The sequence below is a fragment of the Manis pentadactyla genome, chromosome 7, assembly GCF_030020395.1.
Source record: "Manis pentadactyla isolate mManPen7 chromosome 7, mManPen7.hap1, whole genome shotgun sequence".
NCBI classification, from domain to species: Eukaryota; Metazoa; Chordata; class Mammalia; order Pholidota; family Manidae; genus Manis; species Manis pentadactyla.
In genome coordinates this window covers 13745116-13758952 of record NC_080025.1, presented here as the reverse complement: position 1 = coordinate 13758952, position 13837 = coordinate 13745116, and the positions used below count along the sequence as shown (strand labels likewise).

Below are 13837 nucleotides of genomic sequence, written 5' to 3'. Positions count from 1 at the left end.
GTGGGAGGTGTGACTCTCCTATCACTCAAACACTTAAAGGCCACTGGACAGTTACTATTTGGCCTAATTGCAATATTGTGTCTTGGAATAGGAAGACCTGAAAAGAGGGAGGATGGGAAAGCTGATGGGTACAGTCAGAATACACACATTCATCGATTAACGTTCACTGTCGTACGTGGTCACAGTTCACAACGCCCCAAAACAATTACAACAGTAACAGCAAAGTCACTGATCACAGATCACCGTAACAAGCGTCATACTGTTTAAAATACTGTGAGAATTACCAAAATGTGACACCGAGACCTGCAGTGAGCCAGTGCTGCTGGGAAAATGGTGCTGCCTCACTCAATACAGGGTTGCCACAGACCTTCAATTTGTAAAAAAAAAAAAAAAAAAAAAAATCTGAAGTTCACTAAAGCAAAAAGTACAATAAAACGAGGAATGCCTGTAGTCTCATGTTCTCCCCAAATTAAAATAGCACTTACTTAGCACCACTATCCATGGGGAACCACAGGCAGTGTTTGGGTGAGCGCGCTCCTGGTCATGTCTGTACGGACATGTCTGGTTATGCGTAAGTGCACATATAAAGTGTTCCATAAACGGGCTTAGATTTTTGTATCCTGTCTATTGTTTCGTGGTAAAAAGGCAGCTTATAATCTAAAATTTCAGTACTAGGTGTTACCTCCTCCAAATTCTTTGACTTAGTCCTGAGGAATGAGTCTGGAACAATCAGCATCTCACCTCTTTATTACTGTGCTTTATCAAAGGCGACTACTTTAGGAAAAAAATACAAGTTGACCTCACTTCACTTCATTTTTGTGAAAGGGACAAAATCTGAAGTAAAGTTCTTTTTAATTGACTCCTATTTCAAAACAAATCCTCTTGTAATTCCCCCTTTGCTACAGTAATACCGGCATCGCTGTGGTTCTGTGGAAGCACCTCCCCTCAGGACACCTGCATGCCAGGTTGGTCCACTGGGTTTTGAAGTGATAAGGGTCAGTCACGTAAGATCGATAAGCTGAATAACTCGCCTGCATAACCCTTGTAATTTAAATCAGGTATCAGGTTCAGCCTGGGTTGCTCTCTGACACCCTCCCTTCCCGACCCCAGACTCACAGGTGTACACGACAGCTGCCAGCACTGCCACTGATTGTTTGTGTCCAGGGTACAACCGACGTGACATGAAGCGGAGACACAGTCTTGACCAACTGGAATGCGTTTTCACAGTTAATTGTGAAAGTCTGAAAGGTTGAGTTCTATTAACACTTTGCGTAAATAGTTAAATAAAAATGTTTTCCAGAGATCTAAATTTTAAAACAATGTATATTTGATCAGAAAGACGAAATTGAATGATACTTATGAGAGTTAAAATAATGGGTTCACCTCATTTTCCACACAAGTTTATCGCCTGCTTTAATATACAGTTAATTCACAGACCCGAGACTCAGTTTTTAAAGTTAACTTCCTGGTGTTCAAGGAGAAACAGTGATTATGAGAAAGGGAACATTAGAATTCTGTATAGAAGAGACTGCCTTGCATACTTCATAAGCCCACAAAATACTCCTTTTCAGAGTCCAAGACTCATGGATTGCCCATTAAGAGAAATGAATCTGCCTTGTCCCCTTCCAGTTAATATTAGTGACATTACATTGCTGCCAACAAACAGCAAAGACATTAATTTTAATAGTTAGAACCAGGAGGAAAACTACAGAAAACAAATATGTGGATAAAAGTGAAATACTGGATAATGTGGACGATGTATTACTCCTGCAGAGGACGGGGTTCAGAACCCTGCATTTTCCCACGGGGATGAACTGCCCACCCCTAACCCAAACGTCCGTGTGAAATGAGCCCCAGCAAATTCCACGACTGCTGCACTTGCTTTAAGTTAGTGGTAAGTAAAAACAACTGTTACGGCAAAAAAGAGCCTATGAATTATGAACACGCTCAAGAGGACAAGCTTGTGCCTCAAGAGAATCTGCCCGGAGTCCTGGGCTTGCAAGGAGGTCCGATGCTGCGCTGGTCGCCACGTGGGAGCCCCCACCTCGTGGACGGTGCCTCCTCCAGGCCAGTGGGGCCCCTTACCAGCCTATACAAGGATCTGGGCAGTCCCGCAGGTAAGTTTCAAATTGATCTTTGGTGACGTCTATCAAGGTGGTGAACACTGACAGCTGAAAGAAAAGTTTCACTTTAAGGAGGTTTTCAATTCTAAGATGTCTTGACTCATATTAGCATTTCTATACTTGTAGAAGTGCTTTATGAAGTTGCTTAATATTAAATAATATATACTATACAGAAGCAGAGATAGAAAAATAGAAAGAACCAAATAATTCAAAAATAATTAAAACTTCAACAGAACTATTATTCCAGATGATGTATATGAACTGGCTTGGGAGAGAATCTCCTTCCTTACAAGATCTTACCCTGGCTAGTACATTGCTTCACTACCAAGGCTTTAAGACCGACTTAACCCTCCCGAACTGCATGCCTAGAGGTGTGGCGTATAAACGGCTTAGCTTTGGCCTCCTTATCCTTAACGTGTTTCTGCACCCGTTAAATGTTGCCACTGGGAGCTCAAGTGAAGAGGGAGTGAGCTAAGCGGAGGTCAGTGCAGCCTGGGGGCCTAGGGAGTCTCCCCGCAGGGGCCGCGTGCGGACTCAAACCCTGACGGGCAGGAGGATCCTTCCGCAGGAGGCAGGCACACCGCCCTTGGGGAGGGTACGGGAAAGGACCCAGGGCAAGGGAAGGAGCTAGCGGAAACTCGGTGGGTGCACCCAGAGCAAGGGGGGACTACCAGCAATCTGGAGGACCAGGAAAGGTTTTGCATTTTTTAAGTGTTTGCGGAAAAGATCAAAGGATAATCATGAAAAGTGGGAAACCCCAATCCATTGACCCAGCTGTGTCTCGAACCGGACCCCAGGCTTGGTTTTGTGGAGTTAGGGATGTCAGTTGTGGTGGACGGCATGAGACGTCTGATGGGAGAGGGACAAGTCGAGATAAACACTACACGTAAATTCAAATACCATGTAAATATAACTGGAAACAATACACTCATAATTTGGACATCAAGCCAGTGATCAATTTCTTGGTCACATCCCAAGAGTTTGTTTTAGTCCCACAAATACATTTAAAAAAAATCAGGTGTATGCTGAACACGAATCGGGATTCTAGTTCTACTGACCCAAGATCATGGAAAGCTGCAACAGGACCAAAGTCTTCCCTAAAAGCAAACACGAATATTTGTCTTGTAAAATACCTTGTTGAGGATGGGTTTTGTTGACAGGACATCATACATGGTTGCAAATGAGATATTCTAAAACACAAAAATAGCTTTGTTCAGTAAGTTGAATACAGATTCAGCAGCCTTACCAACATAAATCGGTCCTTACAAACCAAGACATTACTCAGTCAACTTCCCACCAACCCCATGAAAGAAATTCCCTTGGGGTCCCTGTTAGAACTAATGGCGCTAATGTACCCCTTTCTCTCTCCCACCTCTCTTTAATTCTTGCCTGTTGGTTATCAACTTCACAGAGCAGTGTCTGGCATTACAGTAAGAATGGGAAGCAAAATTTTATTCTCTCAATGAGAAACAGAAGAAAACAAAAAGTGTGAACAGTCCAGAGATACTGATTAATAGAGAAATGCCAGACTTAGGATCATCTTTAGTGGTCACCATTTTTTTCTAAACATGACATTGTGAATTTACCTCTTGGGTTGCCTGGTTTAGACACGTCTTTATAGCTGTCCTACGATCATCAAGGAACGGGGGATTTCTCCAGCGGTCGTAATTTGTTTCTTCCACATACCATCTACCGTGCTTGGGGTCAAGTCTGGATAGGAAAGGAGATTCCACAGGCTCCACACCCAGAATCTGCACGTGGCAGTCCATGCTTTAAATGTGTACTTATTTTGCTTTAACAAGTGTACTTACTCATATACATCCAAAGATTGTTTTCTGTCTCGTGTAATCACACAACCCTCCCCAGACTTGTTGCCTCCCAGGATAAAGTATGCTGGGGCCAATATCTTGGTTTTGGTCAGTATATTCTTGGCTGCTTCATAACTACATACAAACATTAAAAAAACAAACAACAAAAAAACCGGGAAACATTTTTAGTTAATTTGGGATGAAAATGATTTAGCTGTGAAAACTAAGGGACAACAACATGAGAAACATCATGTTTTTTAAAAAAAGGAAGGTGAGCAATGGCTGAGGGAGGAGTAATCCCCAACTCACCTGTGGTGAAGCCCTGAGGTCTGAGACGGTTCCCCTGATCTGAAGGACAAAATGGCCTTGAGATCATCTCCCGCCCTTGCGTCTCCCATTCCTTTCACTCAACAACAGAACAAGGAAATAATGACTGTATATAGGACTTAGGTAATAACCTTGAAAATTAGGCTAATAAAACTGGAAGTGGATTTTCAAAAAGATTACTAAAAATCTTACTCCCTCGAAAGCATTAAAAATAGATGCAGTACTAGCTAAAGGCAGTTCTGCTATTAGAAGATTTCTACACCAGCACAGAATATAACTTCTAGGTTATTAGATATTGCAATTTAAATGAAGACTTTATTGTACATTCTAGGTTATTAGGTATTACAATTTAAATGAAGACTTTATTGTACAATTTTTCTTTTATGAATAATTTTTTTGTGAAAGAAAAATACGGTATCACTATCTCTAGCACTTTTTTAAAGAAATCAATTCATTTCCTTGTTATAAATACACACACAAAACATGAAGAATTCCATATCAGTGTCAAAGGGTTCACCTAAGAAATTCTGAAATAATTGCTCAATGGAAGATAAGCTGGGAACTACTTTTATATTTTAATATGAGTAATTTAGAATAAACCACAATGCATTAAAATGATAATACACCATGATCACATAGCACGTATTCCAGGGAATCAAGAATGGTTCAACACTCACAAATCAATGTGATACACATTAACAAAGAAGGATAAACGTATTATGGTCATTTCAACAGATATGGAAAAAGCATCTGACAAAATTCAACATCAATTTATGACAAAATCTCTCAACAAAGTGGGCACAGAGGGAACATAGCTCCACAAAGTAGAGGCCATATATGACAAGCCCACAAATATTATCACTGGTGAAAAGCTGAAAGCTTCCCTTTAGGAAGAAGACAAAGATGTCCATTCTCACCATTTTTATTCAATTTAGTATTGGCAATACTAGCTAGAGCAATTTGGCAAGAAAAAAATAAAAGGCATCCAAATCAGAAAGAAAGAAGACTCACTGTTTACAGATGACATATCATATAGAGAGAAACCTGAAGATTCCACCAAAAAAACTGTTAGAACTAATAAATGAATTTGGTGAAGCTGCAGGATACAAAAATTAATATACAATCAGCTGCATTTCTAAACACTAATAACTATCAGAAAGAGTAATTAAGAAAAAAAATCCCATTTACAAGTGCATCAAAAAGAATAAAATAGGAATAAATTTAACCAAAGAGGTGAAAGACCTGTACACTGAAAACTTAAGATATTGAGGAAAGAAATGGAAGATGATTAATGACATTCCATACTCATAAATTAGAAAAATTAAAAATTGTTAGAAGCCCATACTACTCAAAGCAATCTGCAGATTCAATACAATCCCTATCAAAATTTCAATGTCACAAATAGAGCAAACAACTCTAAAATTTGTATGGAACCACAAGAGACCCTGAATAACTAAAGCAAACCTGAGAAAGAAGAACAAAGCTGGAGTCATCACACTCTGATTTCAAACTACATTACAAAGCTATAGGATTCAACAGCATAGCGGTGGCATAAAAACAGACACACATATCAATGGAACAGAAAATAGAGTCCAAAAACAAACCCATAAATGTTGTCAATTACTTTACAACAAAGGAGCCAAGAATATACAATGGGGAAAGGACAGTCTCTTCAATAAATGGTATTGGGAAAACTGAACAGCCACATACAAGAAAGTGAAGCTGGCCCACCATCTTACACCATACACAAAAATCAGCTCAAAATGGGTAAAGACTTGATCCAGATTAAAGATGGCGGCGTGAGAGGAGAGACAGAGGCTTCCTCCTAAAACTGGATACAATTAGAAAATTTAATTGGCGCAACTGATCCTGAGAGAGCAACAGGAAAGAGGACGCGTCAGACTGCACACACCTGGAGAAAAGAGCAGACCTCAGCGAACGGGGTGACGTACCAGAGCTGTGGCTCCGCGGGACCCGAGCCCCTAACCCACCCCAGCTCACAGGCGGGAGGAAGACAAACGGAGCACGGAGGGAGTGGAAGGCCTGGGACTGCTGAATACCCAGCTCCGGAGATCTGCGCTGGGAGCACAAACCTACATTTCGTGGTGCTTTCATGAGACTCGCATGACTACCGGGTTGGAAAGTTAATACAGGCAGAGTTCCCGGGGAGACTGGGATCCTGGCCTCTTGTGGAAAGCAGGGATCCATATCCGGCTGCTCTGGGACAAAAACTTATACCTGTGTGCCCGGCCCACTGGCTCAGGCAGTGGAGACAGGCACAGCAGCCGGGAGGCGGGGAACAGCTCTTTCCTCCCCTCAGGCACCAGTACCACTCCCCTGCGACCCCCGACATTGCTTCAGGGGCTCAGCAGCTCCAGAATAGAGCTTCTGGACACTAGAGGGCGCCATATACAAACATGAAACACCAAAGGAACCTTGTCCAGAGTAAAATTGTTAATACAACTCCTGAGAAAGATTTAAATGATATGGACCTCGTGACTCTTCCTGAAAGGGAGTTCAAAATAAAAATAATCAACATCCTAATGGAGGTACGGAAAGACATCCAAGAACTCAGGAATGAATTCAGGTCAGAGATCCAATCATTAAAGAACACGATGGAGGGTATTAAAAGCAGGTTGGATATGGGGGAGGAGATATTAAATGAAATAGAAACTAGAGAAGAGGAATACAAAGAAGCTGAGGCACAGAGAGAAAAAGGATCTCTAAAAATGAAAGAATATTGAGAGAACTGTGTGACCAATCCAAGCGGAACAACATTCGCATTATAGGGATACCAGAAGAAGAGAGAGAGAAAGGGATAGAAAGTGTCTTTGAGGAGGTAGTTGCTGAAAAATGTCCCCAGTCTGGGGAAGGACATAGTCTCTCAGGCCATGGAGATCCACAGATCCCCCTACACAAGGGACCCAAGGAAGACAACAGCAAGACACATAGTAATTAAAATGGGAAAGATCAAGGATAAGGACAGACTGTTAAAAGCAGCCAGAGGCAGAAATAAGATCACATACAAAGGAAAGCCCATCAGGCTAACATCAGACTTCTCAGCAGAAACCGTACAGGCCAGAAGGGAGAGGCATGATGTATTTAATGCCATGAAGCAGAAGGGCCTGGAACCAAGATTACTTTATGCAGCAAGATTATCATTTAAATTTGAAGGAGAGATTAAACAATTTCCAGATAAGCAAAAGCTGAGAGAGTTTACCTCCCACAAACCATCTCTGCAGTCTATTTTGGAGGGACTGCTATAGATGGAGGTGTTCCGAGGGTTGGACAGCTGTCACCAGAGGTAGTAAAACCACGGTAGGGAGGGTGGAGCAGCTGATTGCGAGACAAATGCAAAATTAAATTGACTATCCCCAAAGCCAATCAAGGGATAGACAAAAAGTACAGAATTTGATACCTAATAAATAAAGAATGAAGGAGGAAGAAAAAGGAGGAGAAATAGAAAAGAACCATTAGATTGTGTTTGTAACAGCATACAAAGTGAGTTAAGTTAGACTCTTAGATAGTAAGGAAAGTAACCTGGAACCTTTGGTAACTACAAATCTAAAGCCTGAAATGGCAATAAGTACATACCTAACAATAATCACCGTAAATGTAAATGGACTGAATGCACCAATCAAAAGACACAGCGTCACCGAATGGATTAAAAAACAAGACCCATCTATATGCTGCTTACAAGAGACTCACCTCAAACCCAAAGACATGCACAGACTAAAAGTCAAAGGATGGAAAAAGATATTTCATGCAAACAATAGGGAGAAAAAAGCAGGAGTTGCAGTACTATTATCAGACAAAATAGACTTCAAAACAAAGAAAGTAACAAGAGATAAAGAAGGACATTACATAATGATAAAGGGCTCAGACCAACAAGAGGATATAACCATTATAAATATATATGCACCCAACACAGGAGCACCAGCATATGTGAAACAAATACTAACAGAACTAAAGGAGGAAACAGACTGCAATGCATTCATTTTAGGAGACTTCAACACACCATTCACTCCAAAGAACAGATCCACCAGACAGAAAATAAGTAAGGACACAGAGGCACTGAACAGCACACTAGAACAGATGGACCTAATAGACATCTATAGAACTCTACACCCAAAAGCAACAGGATACACATTCTTCTCAAGTGCCTCATTCTCCAGAATAGACCACTTACTAGGCCACAAAAAGAGCCTCAGTAAATTCAAAAAGATTGAAATCCTACCAACCAACTTTTAAGACCACAAAGGTATAAAACTAGAAATAAATTGTACCAAGAAAGCAAAAAGGCTCACAAACACATGGAGGCTTAACAACATGCTTCTAAATAGTCAATGGATCAATGACCAAATTAAAATGGAGATCCAGCAATATATGGAAACAAACAACAACAACACTAAGCCCCAACTTCTGTGGGACACAGCAAAAGCAGTCTTAAGAGGAGAGTATATAGCAATCCAGGCATATTTAAAGAAGGAAGAACAAACCCAAATGAATAATCTAACATCACAGTTATCAAAATTGGAAAAAGAAGAACAAATGAGGCCTAAAGTTAGCAGAAGGAGGGACATAATAAAGATCAGAGAAGAAATAAACAAAATTGAGAAGAATAAAACAATAGAAAAAGTCAATGAAACCAAGAGCTGGTTCTTCGAGAAAATAAACAAAATAGATAAGCCTCTAGCCAGATTTATTAAGAGAAAAAGAGAATCAACACACATCAACAGAATCAGAAATGAGAAAGGAAACATCACGACGGACCCAACAGAAATACAAAGAATTATTAGAGACTACTATGAAAACCTATATGCTAAGACACTGGAAAACCTAGAAGAAATGGACAACTTCCTAGAAAAATACAACCTTCCAAGACTGACCAAGGAAGAAACAAAATCTAAAACCAATTACCAGCAAAGAAATTGAAGCGGTAATCAAAAAACTACCCAATAAAAAAACCCCTGGGCCAGATGGATTTACCTCGGAATTTTATCAGACATAAAGACAGGATATAATACCCATTCTCCTTAAAGTTTTCCAAAAAATAGAAGAGGAGGGAATACTCCCAAACTCATTCTATGAAGCCAACATCACCCTAATACCAAAACCAGGCAAAGACCCCACCAAAAAAGAAAATTACAGACCAATATCCCTGATGAATGTAGATGCAAAAATAATAAAATATTAGCAAACCAAATTCAAAAATATATCAAAAGGATCATACACCATGACCAAGTGGGATTCATCCCAGGGATGCAAGGATGGTACAACATTCGAAAATCCATCAACATCATCCACCACATCAACAAAAAGAAAGACAAAAACCACATGATCATCTCCACAGATGCTGAAAAAGCATTTGACAAAGTTCAACATCCATTCATGTTAAAAACTCTCAGCAAAATGGGAATAGAGGGCAAGTACCTCAACATAAAGGCCATCTATGATAAACCCACAGCCAACATTATATTGAACAGCGAGAAGCTGAAAGCATTTCCTCTGAGATCGGGAACTAGACAGGGATGCCCACTCTCCCCACTGTTATTTAACATAGTACTGGAGGTCCTAGCCACGGCAATCAGACAAAACAAAGAAATACAAGGAATCCAGATTGGTAAAGAAGAAGTTAAACTGTCACTATTTGCAGATGACATGATATTGTACATAAAAAACCCTAAAGACTCCACTCCGAAACTACTAGAGCTAATATCAGAATTCAGCAAAGTTGCAGGATACAAAATCAACACACAGAAATCTGTGGCTTTCCTATACACTAACAATGAGCCAATAGAAAGAGAAATCAGGAAAACAATTCCATTCACAATTGCATCAAAAAGAGTAAAATACCTAGGAATAAACCTAACCAAAGAAGTGAAAGACCTATACCCTGACAACTATAAGACACTCAAGAGAAGTTAAAGAGGACACTAACAAATGGAAACTCATCCCCTCCTCTTGGTTAGGAAGAATTAATATTGTCAAAATGGCCATCCTGCCCAAAGCAATATACAGATTTGATGCAATCCCTATCAAATTACCAACAACATTCTTCAACGAACTGGAAAAAATAGTTCAAAAATTCATATGGAAACACCAAAGACCCCAAATAGCCAAAGCAATCCTGAGAAAGAAGAATAAAATGGCAGGGATCTCACTCCCCAACTTCAAGCTCTACTACAAAGCCATAGTAATCAAGACAATTTGGTACTGGCACAAGAACAGAGCCACAGACCAGTGGAACAGACTAGAGAATCCAGACATTAACCCAAACATATATGGTCAATTAATATTCGATAAAGGAGCCATGGACATACAATGGGGAAATGAGAGTCTCTTCAACAGATGGTGCTGGCAGAACTGGACAGCTACATGTAAGAGAATGAAACTGGATCACTGTCTAACCCCATACACAAAAGTAAATTCGAAATGGATCAAAGACCTGAATGTAAGTCATGAAACCATAAAACTCTTAGAAAAAAACATAGGCAAAAATCTCTTAGACATAAACATGAGTGACCTCTTCTTGAACATATCTCCCGGGCAAGGAAAACAAAAGCAAAAATGAACAAGTGGGACTATATTAAGCTGAAAAGCTTCTGTACAGCAAGACACCATCAATAGAACAAAAAGGAACCCTACAGTATGGGAGAATATATTTGCAAATGACAGATCCGATAAAGGCTTGACGTCCAAAATATATAAAGAGCTCACGCACCTCAACAAAAAGCAAATAATCCAATTAAGAAATGGGCAGAGGAGCTGAACAGACAGTTCTCCAAAGAAGAAATTCAGATGGACAACAGACACATGAAAAGATGCTCCACATCGCTAATTATCAGAGAAATGCAAATTAAAACCACAATGAGATATCACCTCACACCAGTAAGGATCGCCACCATTCAAAAGACAAACAACAACAAATGTTGGCGAGGCTGTGGAGAAAGGGGAACCCTCCTACACTGCTGGTGGGAATGTAAATTAGTTCAACCATTGTGGAAAGCAGTATGGAGGTTCCTCAAAATGCTCAAAATAGACTTTCCATTTGACCCAGGAATTCCACTTCTAGGAATTTACCCTAAGAATGCAGCACTCCAGTTTGAAAAAGACAGATGCACCCCTATGTTTAATGCAGCACTATTTACAAAAGCCAAGAAATGGAAGCAACCTAAGTGTCCATCAGTAGATGAATGGATAAAGAAGATGTGGTACATATACACAATGGAATATTATTCAGCCATAAGAAAACAAATCCTACCATTTGCAACAACATGGGTGGAGCTAGAGGGTATTATGCTCAGTGAGATAAGCCAGGCAGAGAAAGACAAGTACCAAATGGTTTCACTCATCTGCAGAAAATAGGAAAAAATTTTAAAAACTGAAGGAGCAAAACAGCAGCAGACTCACAGAACCCAAGAATGGACTAATAGTTACCAAAGGGAAAGAGACTGGGGAGGATGGGAGGGTAGGGAGGGATAAGGGTGGGGAAGAAGAAAGGGGGTATTATGATTAGCATGTATAATGTGGGGGGTGGGGGAAAGGGGAGGGCTGTGCAACACAGAGAAGACAAGTAGTGATTCTACAACATCTTGCTACGCTGATGGACAGTGACTGTAATGGGGGTTGTGGGGAGGGACTTGGGGTAGGGTAGGGCCTAGTAAACATAATGTTCTTCATGTAATTGTAGATTAATGATAAAAAAAAATGGGTAAAGACTTGAACATAAGTCCTGAAACCATAAAACTCATAGAATATAGGTGGTAAGCTCTTTGACCTCAGTCTTCATGATCAATTTTTTGGATTTGACACGAAAAGCAAAGGCAACAGAAACAAAAATAAATGAGATGACATCAAACTAAAAACCTTTTGCACAGCAAAGAAAACCACCAAAAAAATGAAAAGGAACCTGAATGGGAGAAAATATTTGCAAATGATAGATCTGATAAGGGGCTAATATCTAAAACATCTAAATAACTCATACAACTCAATTTCAAAAAAAACAATCTAATTCAAAAATGGGCAGAGGATCTGACTAGATATTTTTCCAAAGACACACAGTGGCCAATAGGTGCATGAATAAGTAATCATCAGGGAAATGCAAATCAAAACCACACCTCAGTCAGAATGGCTAGTATCAAAAAGAGGAGAGGTAACAAGTATTGGCAAGCATGTGGAGAAAAGGGAATCCTTGTACATTTTCAGTGGAAACGTAAATTGGTGCAGTCACTATGGAAAACAATATGGAGGTTCCTCAAAAAAACTAACAATAGAGCTACCAGAAGATCTAATAATTCCACTTCTGGGTATGTATTCAAAGAAAGTGAAAACGCCAGTTGAAAAGAATGCACCCCTATGCTCACTGCACCAATACTTGCTATAGCCAAGACATGGAAGCACCCTAAGTGTCCATCATAGGATGAACAGATAAAGAAAATGTGTTTTATATATATACATATATATATATATATACACACATATACACAATGAAGTATTATTCAGCCATAAAAAATAGGAAATTTTGCCATCTGTGTCAACATGGATGGACCTTGAGGACAACATGCTAAATGAAATAAATCAGAATGCTATGTCCTTCTATATGATATATAAAAGAAACACCATGTGATCTCACTAACAAGTGGAATCTAAAAACAAACATGACAAATAAAACCCATCAAACTCAGATACAGAAAACAGGTTGATGGTTACCAGAGGCAGGGGTAGAGGGTGAGCAAAATGGGTGAAGGGGTTAAAAAGATACAAATTACAGTTATAAAATAACTAAGTCCTGGGCATGTAATGACAGTACAGTGACTACAGATGAAATACTGTATTCTACATTTCAAAGTTGGTAAGAAAGTTAAAAAAATTTTCTTGTGATGAGAACCTTTAATTATGTGTGGTGATGATGGATATTAATTTACTGTGGTGATCATTTTATAATATATACAGATATCATAATATTTTGTTATATACCTTAAGCTAATATGTTAGATGTCAATTATTTTATATATATATATATGTCATATGTCAACTGTATCTCCAATTAAAAAAAGTTTAAAGATAAAAAAATACTGAATTTGATAATAAAGCCACCAAACAGATCACCTTGTGCTGTTTTCCAGAACTGATCTAGTGATATATCCTATCCACATGGCATCCTTCTTCCCCAAAATCCACTCCAGGACACCTGGAAGAGATCACACACAGTGTCGTGGGCCCGGGAGGTCAGACTAACGAGGGGCACAGTCCAGCGCCCCACCTCACACACCTAGGGGTTCCCATTCAGGACTCTCCACTCACCCACATAGCCGCCGCTGAGGCTGAAGCGCTCGTTCAGTGAAAGACTGAACAGTCCCTGAGAAAAAGACAAAGCAGTGACGTCAGAAACCTCGCCCATCAGCTGAGGGCCCCTCTGTACTTCATATCGGAAGGTGCACTGGTCTGGGGAACAGGGAATGCAGGACACCCCCTCCTAACAGAGCTTTCCTGTAAACGGCAGGCCCAGAACCAGACTCCAGATCCTGAGCCCCGGTGCCAACGCCAGCCGCGTGCCCCGGCGCGGGAAGCTCGGAA

General features: G+C 40.1%; 1 protein-coding gene across 1 annotated transcript in view; it reads right to left on the bottom strand.

The window, feature by feature from the left end:
* Positions 1–1305: 1305 nt before the first annotated feature.
* ASAH1 (N-acylsphingosine amidohydrolase 1) overlaps positions 1306–13837 on the bottom strand; it is a 30262-nt gene continuing 17730 nt past the window's right edge. Inside the window, exons 9-14 of the mRNA XM_036894172.2 lie at positions 13565–13619; positions 13370–13451; positions 3935–4066; positions 3710–3833; positions 3257–3313; positions 1306–2171 (exon numbers count right to left, since the gene is read on the bottom strand). Of these exons, the coding sequence (XP_036750067.1) occupies positions 2082–2171; positions 3257–3313; positions 3710–3833; positions 3935–4066; positions 13370–13451; positions 13565–13619 (540 nt within the window). The 3' untranslated portion in view covers positions 1306–2081. The remainder of the gene's footprint in view (positions 2172–3256; positions 3314–3709; positions 3834–3934; positions 4067–13369; positions 13452–13564; positions 13620–13837) is intronic.